At 41.5% G+C, this 15,800-nt stretch overlaps 1 protein-coding gene across 8 annotated transcripts in view; it reads left to right on the forward strand.

Moving 5' to 3' along the window:
• ESR1 (estrogen receptor 1) overlaps positions 1-15,800 on the forward strand; it is a 432,869-nt gene that overhangs the window by 142,692 nt on the left and 274,377 nt on the right. For 7 of the 8 annotated variants that reach the window (XM_005552152.5, XM_065542899.2, XM_074037299.1 and 4 more), the window contains one exon: positions 6,851-7,378. In XM_005552152.5, the coding sequence (XP_005552209.1) occupies positions 6,927-7,378 (452 nt within the window). In that variant the 5' untranslated portion in view covers positions 6,851-6,926. Of the gene's footprint in view, positions 1-4,730; positions 4,847-6,850; positions 7,379-15,800 lie in introns of those variants that run through there. The other variant, XM_005552154.5, reaches the window with a different exon arrangement.

Here is a 15,800-nt window from a genome sequence, read left to right on the forward strand (position 1 = left end):
TTTAAATAATTTGGCTAGGCTGGCTCTGAAATTGGGGATGGTTCTTGGTTGATTATGTAGTGTGTGTGTGTGTGTGTGTGTGTGTGTGTGTGTGTGTGTAAAGGCCCTTCTTAACATTAGATAGGACTATCGGAATCTAAGTGAATTTAGGCACAATCTAGATATTGCTCTTCATAGAGAAATAATACTCTAAGCTGGCAATGAAATTCCTCAAGTAAACAACAGATAAAGGGAAGGAGAGGGACACAGTGTAATAATAATTGAAATAATTGGAATTCTTGTATCACTCATGGCACTTACAGTGAAAGTACTTTTTAAATTGTCTTCTATTACATGCAACATAGGTACATTATATAAAAATATCCTAAAATATTGTTAAAAAGAAATTTTCCCAGAAAATGTAAGATAAAAGTTAACTAAATTCTATTAAGCTTGCAAGTTAACTCCAAATCATTCATTGACTCATAATCAAGAACAGTCTTGCTGCCTGACAACCAAAAAATTCAAACTGTCTTCATCAAGTCCTGGGTGGGAAGCCAGGAAATGGGATCTGAGATCACAGGCTTTGTGAGAGTCAGGGTCTTTGGCTTGACTCTTGGTCACAAATCATGCCTTTTTTTCCTTGGAGAGATAGTGGGAAAGAAAAGGCTGTTTCAAAACATGTTAAAGAATACTGATTCCACTTGGCTTCTTGTTAACGTGTGCCCTTGCAGACTTGGGTAAAACCTGATCCTGTTAAAAGTCATTGTACTTAAAAAGATTCATGACTAGAGTGTTAGGACAATTCTGTGGCCTTGAGGGTCCCATTGCAGCAAGAGGAGTCTGACTGAGAAGAGGATAGCTCTGTCCTTTGATGCCCAGTAACCTGCATGCCCAGCACCTTGCTGGCTGTACCATTGGTAGGAAATGCAGTATATACACTTCAATTTGTAAGAGATCATGGTCCAAAGAGATCATAGATTTATTTTGCCACCTGGCCCAGAGGGTGATAGAACTTCGGACAATGGTTGCCTATAGGGGTTGGGAGTTTATTGGAATGGGACACAAAGGGAAATTTCTGCGGTGATGGAAATACTCTATACTTTCATTGGGATAGTTGTTACATGGACATATCCATCTGTCACATTCATCAAATGGTATGCTTTAGATACATGTATTTCATTGTATATAAATTTTGCCTCAAAAAACAAAAACTCAAGGTCAGGTGAAAAAAGTCTAGGAACTAATCAAAAACCCTTAAAATAAGTGACCAAACTATTTGTGAAAATGAGCAGAAACTTAAAGGGAAATTCTTCGTTATTTTTCCACATTAGAGGAAAATTGATGGTATCAGATAAATGCTCAAAAATAAACTTCCAAACAGAGCATTTATAATCAGTACAATAATAAGTTTGAACACAGCCAAACCTTCATGTCTCAGAGTAAAGGAACCATTTCTTTTATGGTATAAGCTATTATGGAGATAGTTCCACATTTATTTTCTTTCATGTTTCTTTTGGAGGAATAATGTTGTTGTAAATGTAAAAAGCTTTTAAAGGAGCTAGAGAAGAAGCTATGTTTGGTCATAGTATTATCTGCTTACGAACTAAAAATTCAGAGCTCTCTTGTGAATCATGCTGCCAAGAATTGCAGACTTAAGCCTCGAGATTGTACGAATTTAAATTTTGACTTTATGACCTCAGTCAGCATAAAGATACAAAGATAATCTTCCATCAAAAACAGTTTTGAAAATGTTGGAATGGGCCGGGCGCGACGGCTCATGCCTATAATCCCAGCACTTTGGGAGGCTGAGGCAGGTGGATCACCTGAGGTCAGGAGTTCAAGACCAGCCTGGTCAACATGGTAAAATTCCGTCTCAACTAAACATACAAAAAAATTAGCTGAGCATGGTGGCAGACACCTGTAATCCCAGCTACTTCAGGAGGCAGAGGCAGGAGAATTGCTTGAACCCGGGAGGCAGATGTTGCAGTGAGCCGAGATTGCACCAGTACACTCCAGCCTGGGTGACAAAAGTGAAATTCTCTCTCAAAAAAAAAAAAAAAAAAAAAAAAAAAAATGGTAGAATGTCACATGGAAAGTTAACTTTTAGAGATAGTAATCCAGACACCTATAATATTATGTTGTCCTTTTAAGTATCTATATCAATAAATTAACCAACATTTGATGACCTAACATGGCCAGGGACAGGGCTGGGTGCTCATAATTCCCGAATAATTCTAGCCAGACCTTGTCCTCAAGGAGCTTATGAGCAGGGTGAAGGGATAAAAACCAGATAAATAACTCTAATTCAGGAAGAATGTGATAAATGCATGATAACTACCACTAGAATTCCGAGGAGAGGAAATTTTCTTTGAATAGAGACTAAAGGAAGGAATAATGAATGTGGTAGCATTTGGGCTGGACCTATTGCAAGAGTCATGCTCTCCCCTGACAAGCCAAGAAAGTGGGGATTCAAGGTAGAAGGAAACAAAAGCTCTGAGTTCTTTGAGTATTAAAATTTTGCTTGGCTGAAGCATAGGTTACAGTCGGAGGAGATGGACTAGGAAGGATCATTACGGGCGGAGAGGAAGCCCTGAACTCTATGATTTGGGTTCAAGGCAGAGCTGGGTCATGTCAAGATGGATCCTGAAGCAGTAAAAAAGTCCAAGAAAGTAAACCGGTCGCAGGGTTTAGGATGAAGTCTGGGAGGAAAGGGCAGAGAGATCCTTAGGAGGCTCTTAGGACAGGTAAGGTAATAGGTCTCAAAGGGAGTGGCAGAAATGAAATGGAAAAAGAGAGATTGTAAAGCTAGAAGGCCCAGGAACTGCCTCTTGATTAGGTGTGGAAGGCAAGGGAAAATCAGCCCTCGAAGAAGACAGTGAGATTTTAATCTGGATGACTGGAGAGACAGTAATGCTGGGCACAGACAGAGGGAAGTTGAGAGGAACACCATGTTTGAGAATGGTGACTCATATTTGAACAATCCAGCAATGCCCAGCAGACTGCTGGAAAAGTGGGGCTGAAGATATATTCAATGGCGGAGCCAGAGCAATCTTTATCCTTCTTCACCTGGGAGAACCAGTAAGTCATGGCTGGAGTGTGTGTATCCAGCAAGAGAGGTTGGGGAGGGAAGCAAAGAGAGCTGGGAACCTAAGAGTGAAGTTTTTGCCAAAGGCATGAGAGAAAAGTCGGCGTAGCACAGTATACTTTCCCACCCAAGCTCACCTGCTCAGGGACAAGGCTCACCAAGATGAGTCTGGAAGAGAATGCTAGAAAGAAAACTGACTTTATTGAACTTCTTGGACTAACTTTGATTGTAAATCTCTGAACAATCAAAGCCTATGAGGAGACAGCCAACCTTCTTATTCTTCCTATGTCAATAGTGAACAATTGCAGATCTCCTTTCCTTTTTTTCTCCTTTCCCCTCTTCCTCTCTCCTCCCTCCCTGAATGCTCTTGGTTTTTTTTTGGACTGGTCTAGAACATGGGTGGCCATTGTTGACCTACAGGAGGGACCACTGTCACCAACAAAGGGTAACAATCTTTCTTTTCAATATTTATTTCTATCCAATATTTATTTTCAATACTGACTATGGAGAGAGCTCTCCTGTGCTCCAACACTGCAATATTGGGGGTCTTTCAAAGCACCAAGATATATATTTGCATCTGGCATCATTAACATTTTTATGACTTTCTACTTCTTTCTTTGTACTGGTCTCAAGAGCCACTCATAAATCTCTCAGTAACTGCATAGTGTCCCAGGGCCCGAGACCGGCCACTCCTGGCATTGTGATTAGAGTCATTTAATATCCAAGGTGGTGACTAATGTCTGGCAACAGAGGCTCCATTGGGTGTCATGTGTCCTGGGGCCCTGAGCGTGGGCACTCTAGGAGCACCTCATTATTGCATGTTAGTACTATGGCCAAGAGAAACGTTGAGAAAGTGGTCAAGAGGTGGATCCATGTGAACGCCACTGGAAAACGAGAGACCTCTTTCCCGATCACTGTCAGTGCAACTCGAAAGCCTAAAATCAATTGAAAACAAAGGTATCTACCTTTATCTTATGTTCATATCCTAGGCTTTTGATAATATGTATTTTTCACATGTTTACAGAAAGCAGTCAACTGAGCTATTCGTGGAAAGGTTTGTGGGTTTGGTTAACGAAGTGGAGGAGTATTACATTTCAGCTGGAAACACATCCCTAGAATGCCAAAACATTTATTCCAAAGTCTGGTTTCCTGGTGCAATCGGAGGCATGGCAATGCCTCTGTTCAGAGACTGGGGTCTAGGGCCAGTAAGGCATTTGATCCACATGTATCCCAGAAGGCTTTTATTGTTAAATTATATTCTTTCGGAAAAACCACCCATGTCCTATTTTGTAAACTTGATATCCATACACTTTTGACTGGCATTCTATTTTAGCCGTAAGAGTATGATTCACAGCAAGCCTGTTTTTCCTCTTGCTTGGGGTGGCAGCGGAAAGCATAGGGTACTTTCCAGCCTCCAAGGGTAAGGGGCAAAGGGGCTGGAGTTTCTCCTCCCCAGTACAGCTTTCTCTGGCTGTGCCACGCTGCTCCCTGTGAGCAGACAGCAAGTCTCCCCTCACTCCCCACTGCCATTCATCCAGCGCCGTGCAGTAGCCCAGCTGCGTGTCTGCCGGGAGGGGCTGCCAAGTGCCCTGCCTACTGGCTGCTTCCCGAATCCCTGCCATTCCACGCACAAACACATCCACACACGCTCTCTGCCTAGTTCACACACTGAGCCACTCGCACATGCGAGCACATTCCTTCCTTCCTTCTCACTGTCTCGGCCCTTGACTTCTACAAGCCCATGGAACATTTCTGGAAAGACGTTCTTGATCCAGCAGGGTAGGCTTGTTTTGATTTCTCTCTCTGTAGCTTTAGCATTTTGAGAAAGCAACTTACCTTTCTGGCTAGTGTCTGTATCCTAGCAGGGAGATGAGGATTGCTGTTCTCCATGGGGGTACGTGTGTGTCTCCTTTTTCTTTCATGACTTGTAGGATTCTTTGTGCCATTTGCATATAATTTGGCAGGTTCAGATTTTTTAAGAGCCCTATGAAGTGCTTTTTGCGTGTGTTTTAAAAAGGCATTTGAAAATTGAAAGTGTGATTTATGGAAACTAAATCATCTGTGAAAAATTGCTTTGGAAAGTAATGATTGCTGGCCATAAAGGGAAATATCTGTGATGTACCTAATGTGTTTTTAACCCTTTAGTTGCTGACAATCTATAGTCATTAATGCTAAACTCGATTTTGGCTTCATATTAAATCAGCTAATCTGTATATTGTCCGACAATGGTCTGTTTTTGTAGGAATTAGATAAAATGTATACTTGATATAAAATATTCAAAAATGTAACTATTAGTAACAGTAAGCTTGGCATTTAGATATACCATGAACACTTTGTCAGGTACTCTGTTGGGTGTTTGGGATAGCAATTAAAATAAAGTATTGATAGTTGTACCAGAGTCTATTAGGCTGCAGCAAAGGAAGTTTATTAAAAGTATAAACTCTCCAAGATTATAGATGCATGACATACTTTCCGTATTTTTTGTGTCCTTAATATGTATATGTATGTGTGTGTGTGCGTATGTGTGTGTGCATGCTTAACTTTTAATTCAGTTAAAAACTTTTTTCTATTTGTTTTTCATCTGGATATTTGATTCTGCATATCCTAGCCCAAGTGAACCGACAAGATCGAGTTGTAGGACTAAAGAATAGACATGCAGAAATGCATTTTAAAAATCTGTTAGCTGAACCAGACCGACAATGTCACATAATTGCCAAAGCTTTGGTTCATGACCTGAGGTTATGTTGGGTATGAAAAGGTCACATTTTATATTCAGTTTTCTGAAGTTTTGGTTGCATAACTAACCTGTGGAAGGCATGAACACCCATGTGCGCCCTAACCAAAGGTTTTTCTGAATCATCCTTCACATGAGAATTCCTAATGGGACCAAGTACAGTACTGTGGTCCAACATAAACACACAAGTCCAGCTGAGAGAATCTCAGAAGGTTGTGGAAGGGGTCCACTTTGGGAGCATTTTGCAGAGGAAGAAACTGAGGTCCTGGCAGGTTGCATTCTCCTGATGGCAAAATGCAGCTCTTCCTATATGTATACCCTGAATCTCCGCCCCCCTTCCCCTCAGATGCCCCCTGTCAGTTCCCCCAGCTGCTAAATATAGCTGTCTGTGGCTGGCTGCGTATGCAACCACACACCCCATTCTATCTGCCCTATCTCGGTTACAGTGTAGTCCTCCCCAGGGTCATCCTATGTACACACTACGTATTTCTAGCCAACGAGGAGGGGGAATCAAACAGAAAGAGAGATAAACAGAGATATATTGGAGTCTGGCACGGGGCACATAAGGCAGCACATTAGAGAAAGCCGGCCCCTGGATTCGTCTTTCGCGTTTATTTTAAGCCTGGTCTTCCCTGGGCCACCTTTAGCAGATCCTCGTGCGCCCCCGCCCCCTGGCCGTGAAACTCAGCCTCTATCCAGCAGCGACGACAAGTAAAGTAAAGTTCAGGGAAGCTGCTCTTTGGGATCGCTCCAAATCGAGTTGTGCCTGGAGTGATGTTTAAGCCAATGTCAGGGCAAGGCAACAGTCCCTGGCCTTCCTCCAGCACCTTTGTAATGCATATGAGCTCGGGAGACCAGTACTTAAAGTTGGAGGCCCGGGAGCCCGGGAGCTGGCGGAGGGCGTTCGTCCCGGGACTGCACTTGCTCCCGTCGGGTCGCCAGGCTTCACCGGACCCGCAGGCTCCCGGGTCAGGGCCGGGGCCAGAGCTCGCGTCTCGGCGGGACATGCGCTGCGTCGCCTCTAACCTCGGGCTGTGCTCTTTTTCCAGGTGGCCCGCCGGCTTCTGAGCCTTCTGCCCTGCGGGGACACGGTCTGCGCCCTGCCCACGGCCACGGCCACGGACCATGACCATGACCCTCCACACCAAAGCATCCGGGATGGCCCTACTGCATCAGATCCAAGGGAACGAGCTGGAGCCCCTGAACCGTCCGCAGCTCAAGATCCCCCTGGAGCGGCCCCTGGGCGAGGTGTACGTGGACAGCAGCAAGCCCGCCGTGTACAACTACCCCGAGGGCGCCGCCTACGAGTTCAACGCCGCGGCCGCCGCCAACGCGCAGGTCTACGGCCAGACTGGCCTCCCGTACGGCCCCGGGTCTGAGGCTGCGGCGTTCGGCTCCAACGGCCTGGGGGGTTTCCCCCCACTCAACAGCGTGTCTCCGAGCCCGCTGATGCTGCTGCACCCGCCGCCGCAGCTGTCGCCTTTCCTGCAGCCCCACGGCCAGCAGGTGCCCTACTACCTGGAGAACGAGCCCAGCGGCTACACGGTGCGCGAGGCCGGCCCTCCGGCATTCTACAGGTACCCGCGCCCGCGCCGCCCGTCGGGGTGGCCGCCGCGCCCGGCGAGAGGGAGGAAGGGAGGAAGGGAGGGAGGGAGAAGGGGGAGCCGAGGGAGCCGCGGGAGCCGCGGGACGCGCGACCCGAGGGTGCGCGCAGGGAGCTCGGTGCGCGCGGCCCAGCCCGGGGGTTCTGCGTGCAGCCCGCGTTGCGTTCAGAGTCAAGTTCTCTCGCCGGGCAGCTGAGAAAAACCTGCTCTCCACCCACTTAGGGTCCGTGCGACAGGCAGACCCGAAAGCCCGGGGCTTCCTAACTAAACACACGTTGGAAAACCAGACAAAGCAGCAGTTATTTGCGGGGGGAAACACCTCCAGGCAAATAAACACGAAGCGCTTTGAGTCACTCGAGAAGGTCCCGCTCTTGGCATTTAAAGTTGGGGGTGTTTGGAGTTAGCGGAGCTCGGCAGAATTTTATTTATCCTTTCAATGTTTTTGTTTAATGTGCTCCCCAAATTTCCTTTCATCTAGACTATTTGATTGGAAATATGTCGGCTATGATGATGACTTTCTGGGAAGCGATTCCTGTCACCCTCTTTCCCCTCCTCCCCACTCCACGTCCTGGGGCTTTAGAGAGCGATTGGGAGTTGAATGGGTCTGATTTCGGAGTTAGCTGGCTGAGTCCGCGCTGGAGCGGATTGCTGGCATGTGACTTCTGACAGCCGGAAATTTGTAGGTGTCCCGCGAGTTTAAAACAAGCCATATGGAAGCACGAGTGCTTAAAAATAATCTCCCGCCAGCCCAGTGGCGAGCCTGTCCCACCCGGGGAGAATGCCCCGGAGTGGCGTGCGGGTCCGCCGGGGTCTGCGCCTCGCAGCCACTGTGGAACGAGCGCGGCCGGTCCAAGACACAGGAGACCACTTCGTGACTTCAATGGCGAAGGTTGTGTGTCCTCATTTTTATTTTTTTTCCGACAAGATTTATTCTTTCTCCCTCTCCCTTTCCTCCCATTTTCCCTTGCCCAGTTTCTCCCCCCTCCTTTTTTTTTTTTTTTTTTTCCTGATGGGCCTGCAGAGGGATTAGGTGGGCGCTTCTGGTGAACGCCTGCCTAGGTGGCCACAGGACAGGTGTACTCTGGACTGGGTTTGGGAGCTTCAGGGCGCCACATGGCTGGGTGCTGAATTAGGCATTTCCTAACTGTACACTGGTATCTGGACTGCTGTCTCCATTATCTTTCTGCCTTGTAAGCCGTGGACCAGTTTCTGTTAAGTATTCTGTTTCCAGGGACATTTATAGCAGAAGGAAGGGAATAAGGTGCAGTTTGGCCCCAGAGGATACGGAAGGGCAGATTCTGGGGGTATCCAGCGTGCCTCTTCAGCCGCCTTAGAGAAATTTACAGCATCCCACAGCCACGCAGGTCCAAGCTGTCTTTACTTAAAAGACAAACAATGAACAAAACTTTTAAAAGTTGGCATATTTCAAATTAATTTTACTTGTTTTAATTTAGGGTTAAAACAGAGAAAAAGGATTTCTTCTGCCCACTTTTTTTTTTTTTTTAAATGGAAGAACAAAATACAGCGATTAAGTCTAATTCCACACAACATTAAAAACTCCTTGATGTGAAGGAAGGCATTGGTATGATGTGAATTCCATAACCTTATGATGGACTCCAGAAACCATTTTCCTTCCTATTTAATTTTCAGTTCTTTTATTGCAAATTAATGCCACTGAATTTCAATGGGCACTAATGAGACTGCTCCTTGGTAGATTATTTACTGCCTTGCTAATAATTACAAAGTGAACCTGGTCAAATACAGAGGGGATCGCATCTTATTCAAAATTGTTCATCATCCCAGCGATAAGTAGTATCAGTGTCATGTGCCCTATCTTACACTTTTTGCATTAAATGATATTCAAATACTTAGAATAATAAAAAAAGATACAAAGAACTTAAAAATTAAAAAAAAAAACTTGCACAAATGGGACTCTGTTTGGAAATTCAGTTTTAGAATGATTTTTCCTGTGTTTTATTTCCTGGATTATCTTTCCTCTTTTGTTAGAATTCTGCCTCTTATTGTCCAGCAAGGAAGAGAAGCATCTATGCAAGTTCTTCATATGGACAGATGCTATTTAGTATTTTTGCCCTCTCAGTTTTTCTGCTTAAATAACTCTGGGTATAAAGGAAAGGATTGATTGGACTCTTTTAGGAAACTTCAAGTTTCTTAAGTAGTTCTCAAAAGGTTTTAGGGCTGAAAGCAGTGTTTTCAAACTGCTTGTTGTGACCCAGAAGGTCGTGAAATCAGTTTAATGAGTCTAGAATATTTTTAAAAAGGAATAAAACAGAAAGGAATATAATAGAAAATATCAGAGTGCATGGCATTTAGTAAGGATAAGTTTTGTTTCCTGAAAATCTGTTTTAATTATACATGCTTCTGTGTGCTGATTGTGATGTAAAATGTATTTCTTACTGTGGATTGAACTCAAAGAAAAAATTAGAAAGCTAATGGCCTAAAATATTATATGTTCAGTAGAAAACAAAAAATTCAGACAAGTGGCTGGTTGTTTTTACCTATACAAATCAAAATGCTATTTTGATTGTCTTCATTTTTCCCTTATAAATCAGGTTGGTGTCTTTAGTCAGTTAGGCTAAGTTTTACTGTCTGATTCTTACCTTTTCTGTTATAGAATGGTGCTGTCATGTGGACTGTCCTCATGAGTGTCCCACTGGATGTTCAGAGAATTTATGTGAAGGTCATATCATTTAGCATTGAGACACTGTGGTTACTTTCTTCCATTTCTTCCATAATATGCAGCCACATCTATGTGTGAAGAAATGTATTAGATAAAATTTCTCTGGGCACATAATAATGTGAGAAAGATTGTCACATGTCCCAGCAAATTGTTATTAATATAAATTTGTTACTTGGCAAGCTGAGATTTTGCAAGATGTTACTCAAAATTTCATGATGAAGGAAACGGGGAGTCATCTTATCCTGGGTTCCTTTTTAGGTTTCAAACAATTTAGGAACACTGAATAAAACTAAAGATGAAGCTTAATTATATCAACTATCCTTTTTAAAGTTCAAATTAGGAATTTAATGCTGCATGCTTATTTCAGTTTTATTACTCAGTATTCTTAAAAGTTAGACATCACTCACTTCTCCAAAAAACTTGGCAAATATGTAAACCTTTTGCATCAAAATCAATGCCCTGCTAATTTATTATCCTGGCCATCTGCATATTTTGGGCAACTCATTTGTCCACTGGTGATCATTTAAAACTCTTTCTCAAGTTTGAATAGAGACTGATCTCCAAAGTGAGATTTAAGTGACTAACTTTCAAGTTTCCGATACATTTTTCCTTTTACTTAGATAACATTTCAGCCTCCTTCCTTTCTGATCTTACTTTTTTATTAATTTAAATTGTTACTGATTACCTGACACTTTGTGCTGGTCTAAGAATAGTCCAAAGAGTTACATATTCCCTCGTGAATGAGCGTATTTTCGGATGAAAACGGAATCACATCTTCAATCTCCATTTCATTTTCACCTCCTCCATGTGGCTTGTACCTGTTTGGAAGAAAGCTCCTGAAGGATAATTGCCACTTATTCTAATCTTCTTTCTCACACTCATTTAATTTGGATCCCTGGCTATAGTTGTTATTTACTTTGTGAATATATTTAGGCTATGACATTCATAATTTGGGAAAATTCTCAGGTTTGAGAATTTTGGTTTCTTGTAGTTTTAAGGATATGCAAGACAGGTGTAAGAAACTGCCAAGGGGAGGAACCATAGATATCAGGAAAAACTAGAAAAGATGCCAGACTTACCATTAATGGTGAGACAATAGTAACTTTGTTAAGTGAGATTGTATATGTTAAAGTGGTACAGAAACTAAACAAACATTAGGTGTTTTTATTATTTTACTCACATGTTAATATTTGTTTTGGTGCTTTCACAGGCTAAAAAGCAAGGAAAAAACAGATTTAAGTGGTCAGTAATTTTGTTATAAATATAGAATGATGATTATATAAAATCTTTTCCTGTGAAAGTCAAATTTAAGTAAAATCTTTATCACCATCTGCAACATTCTTCTGCAGCCTGGCTTACTGGGTTATCATAAAGAACATTGATTTTACAGATATATTTAAAAAATGTCAAAACCCTGATTATGTGTAAACAATTTTACATAAGGAAATATATGAATTTTAATTAAATTTTTCTAAAATCCATACTCAGCATGAAATTAATACATCTTACCCCCTCCCTGTGACTTCATTATTATTTTTAATGTAACTTTAGAAGAACCCAGTAGAGAGAGCAGCGTGCTAAGTGCGTTTCTTTCTTTTCCAGACAACTTTGAATGGAGAGGAGCAAATTAGTCTTTTGGTTTAATTCTGTCTCAGTTTGCTTATCTAAAAAAAAGGAAAACAGAGTGGCTACAATTGTTTCGAACCAAATGCGTACTCCAGAGAAAGATGCTATATTAATCCAAAAAATACAGCCACTTGAATGCAAACCAGCCAAAGCGAAAGTGTAAGGGATTTGATGGAAAGGAGGCAGTTCATCAAAGTTATTGAGGGGTTTTATATTTTAAACTCTGCCAATGACTTGATGTGTAATGTCACTTAAAAAAAAAAAAAAAAAAGTATGTCTGAGCTGTTTCCTACTTCGTCTCTAAAATATCCTCACAGTGATCTCTGAAATCCCAGGACTTAAGTGGGCTGGAGGTTACGGGAAGCACCTTTATAGTATCCTTAATCTTATGAGGGAAGAAACCATAATTGCTCAGTTCTCTGCCTTGGATAATATCATGAGGGACTCTAAAGAAAGTTTTGCATTAATCAACAATGTTTTAAATTATGTGAATATTTTTAGACCCTATTAAAAATGGGAAGCATAGAAAGACAACTATTCTGGTCTCAACTGACGAAATTTTATGTAGTTTAATAAAGTAATAATTTCAAGAAACGTGGGCAAATAAGAAAGAGTATGACTTTCTTACAACCCACTTGTAAGTGATATGGTAGTGGTAATGATCCACGATTTTGATGATAACGATGATGATGGAAATGAAGTTTTCGTATCAGTTTGGGTAGGTAGTATTTCTGGATGCCTCCTGTGGACCCTGGAGATGTTCATCCTATGCAGAAATCCAATCCTTTAAATCTACTTGGCTCATTGTTGTATAATTCTAATTTGATAGTCTGAAAATTTTAATAATGATATTATCAATAATATTACAATAATATTATAAACTTAAGTACCTATAATTGCTACAAAAAAATTTAAAAGAACCCAAAATTCCAAGCAAGACTGAAAATTTTTTGTCTCTCCTCTGAACTATTTAGAGGGACAAATTAGTTTGTTCTTATAACATCCACTTTAAATAAACGTGTCATCTTTAATAAGATAGTAGACTTCTTTGGTAATGTTCTATTTTTTGGAGATCCTATGAGTTACACTTGTGAACATTTTAAAAGTTCACTTAAAGTTAATAAAATCCGTTAAGTAATGTTCAGAAGTAGACGTTTCCTAATGAGCCCTTGAAAAGCTCAGGTGGGTTATTTTTGAGAGCTCCCCAAATGTTGTCAACCCCAGGAGGAATGAAGACCTCTGCAGTTTTATCATTCAGATTCTCATCTCCAGCTCCGAAGCCGTAGAACTGGCCAGGCCCTAAGGTCCACCATCCTTGGTTCCAGTTCCATCTTCCATCCTTCCGTCCCGGGCTCATTCTGCCTGTTCCTAAACAGTGGCAAGTGAGGGGCCCCAGCAGCCAACTTGTGCATACCTGGCACTACTTCCTGGGCAGTTTTCTTGGCTCCTTGACTTGTTGGGCGGCTTGGGATTTCTTTTATGGCCCTGAAAGCAAAAGACAATGTTCTCTTTTAGTTTCCTGCAATTAAATGATGTTAGAAATAGTCATCTTTGCATTGGCATACTTCTTCTTTCTCCTGCAGGTCTTTTAGAATTTTGAGTCCATTCTCATATTTTCTTGTTTCATTTGCTTTATTTCTAATACATAGAAGTTTAAACTGCATTTAAAGAGTTTTTGGCCTATTTTACCCTATTAAGCTTTCTTTTTTCTTTTCTGTTTTAGTTGTTCCATCTGTGTATTCTCAGATATTTTTCTTTCACCTTTTCTGGTTTATTTCTTTATTGACCTGTCTCATCTGTTATTTTAATGAAATTTGGAACAGGGCTAAACAGAGTTCCTACCTCAGCCATATAAGAATATGCCTTAATAACTCAGAATGGTATTAACTAGATTAAAAGTTTCAGAAAGTGATGTTTTTCTTGTCTCTGAGGATAGAAACTTCAACAACATAAAGAAGAAATTTTCAATTAGTAGAATTTCTTTGAAAGTTTGTTCATTCATTCATTTGGCTACCTTATTCCAAATTGAGTCATTCACTGAGGGCTTAGACTATATAAAATGTGATTTTGCATTCCCAGCAGTTCATGCAACAGCATTGCACCTAGCAGCTGGGAAGTCTTATAGCATGAATGGGTGAGATTGATTCTAATATGAGAATCTCCTGCATGTGTAAACTAACAGTGTAGTCTTGACTGTTGTCTCCCAGTATACTTGGTGTCAGGAGTTTTAGATCCATGTGAACGTGTACAAGGCATTTTTGCTAACTGTAATTTCCCACTTAATCAACAAAAACACTCATTTCTGAACATTCAGTGCATTCATGATTAATCTTACTTACATCACAAAGGTGGTTCTCAAAGGTGATTTTGCTGGGGGAGGGTAACAGTTTCAAAAGTAACATTGTCAGAAACATAGTTGATTTTAAAGGTTCTTTCTGGTGACTTTGACTTCTGCTTTTTTGGAAGACCTTACATACAGTTGTATTTATTTCTCCTGGAATATTTCAAGCAATTCAGAGTGAAAGGACGTACATTCCAATTTGCGTATGAGATACAATTTAGTTACATTGAGAAGCTATTTTCTTTAGTTACAGGGAAAAAAAATTGTAGGGCTTTCGGAAGCCTCTTTGATTTCTAATAGGAGGAATCCCTGAGTGCTGGCCCAAACAGATACCATGTCTTCTACATTGCTGTATTTCCCTCAAGCTCTTAGCAAAGTGCATGCCACGTGAAAGCCGGGAGAAGCTGTTGGTTGAATGAATGGACGGTGGTGGGCAGGAAGCATCAGGGACATGGTTTGCTTCAGTCTATTGGCTGGGAGAAAGGTCATTTAGGAAGGGATCCTTAGATGCCACTGGAAGAATGTGGGAAGTCTGTGAATCTCTCTTTCTCAGGAACAAAAGTAGAAAAAGGACTCCACACAGCATTCCAAGTACAGTCGGCCCTCATTATTCCTGGATTCTGTATTTGCAAATTCGCTGACTTACTGACATTTAATTTGTAACCTTCGAGTCAATACTCATGGTGCTTTCTCAGTCCTTTGCAGACATGTGCGCAATGGCAAAAAAATTTGAGTTATCTGACGTATACGTTCCCAGCTGAGGCTGAGCAAGGCTGACTTCTTGCAGCTCCCAGACTATAAACAAGTGTCCCTTTTGCGATCTACTTAGCGTCATGATTTTTGCATTTTCATAATTCCGGTTGATGATTTTGCTGTTTAAAATGGCCCCTAAGCATAGTCCTGAAGTACTGTCTAGGGACTCTAAGTTCAACAAGGCTCTGACGTGTCTTAAGAGAAAATATGTGTTTGATAAGCTTTGCTTAGGCATGAGTTACAATGCTGTTGGCCATGAGTTCAATGATAGAGAATCAACAGTATATATTTAATAAAGTGTTTTTGAACAGAAAAACATAGACAACAAGTGTATGTATTAATGATTTGGCAAAAAAGCTGTGACCATGGGCTGCCAGGAACCTACCCTGTTTTCCCCTCAATGCAGTGGTTCGGTATTTGCTCATTCAGTGTTTGAGGCGACTTTATAGAATATGAGTACCATGAATAATGAGAATCGGTTCTATATAATAGAGTGATGAAAGCACAGGTCTGGGAGCCAGCAGCTACATTTCTATTCTGGCATGACTCCTGTGTAGTTGTCATTGCTGGCAAATTGCTTAACTGTGTGCCTCAGTTTTCTCATCTGTAAATGCTACATTGTTTGGATGATGTGAGGATTAAACAAATTCATAGATGTCTAGGGCTTATAACATTCCTGGCACATAGCAAGCCATTATTTTTTATTACTGCTTCAGAAGGGAATTGAGAAATATACCCTGAAGAAGGTGAGTATGGGAATTTTCTATGAGTCTGGAATGTCCCTATATTTGTTTATTTTGCCTTCAAGTGACTAACTTTAATACCCTATTGTGATTAGAAGTTAAACTTCTGCAACCAAAAGGAAGCAGGAAGCTAGTATTTCTTGCAGTGCTTATTACATGCCAGGTACTGTGCTAGAAAAACAAAACAAAACAACTGTAAAAAAACCTTCAAATTTGGCTGTGTGCAGCTGCTCA

Source organism: Macaca fascicularis, chromosome 4, assembly GCF_037993035.2.
Source record: "Macaca fascicularis isolate 582-1 chromosome 4, T2T-MFA8v1.1".
Lineage (NCBI taxonomy): Eukaryota > Metazoa > Chordata > Mammalia > Primates > Cercopithecidae > Macaca > Macaca fascicularis.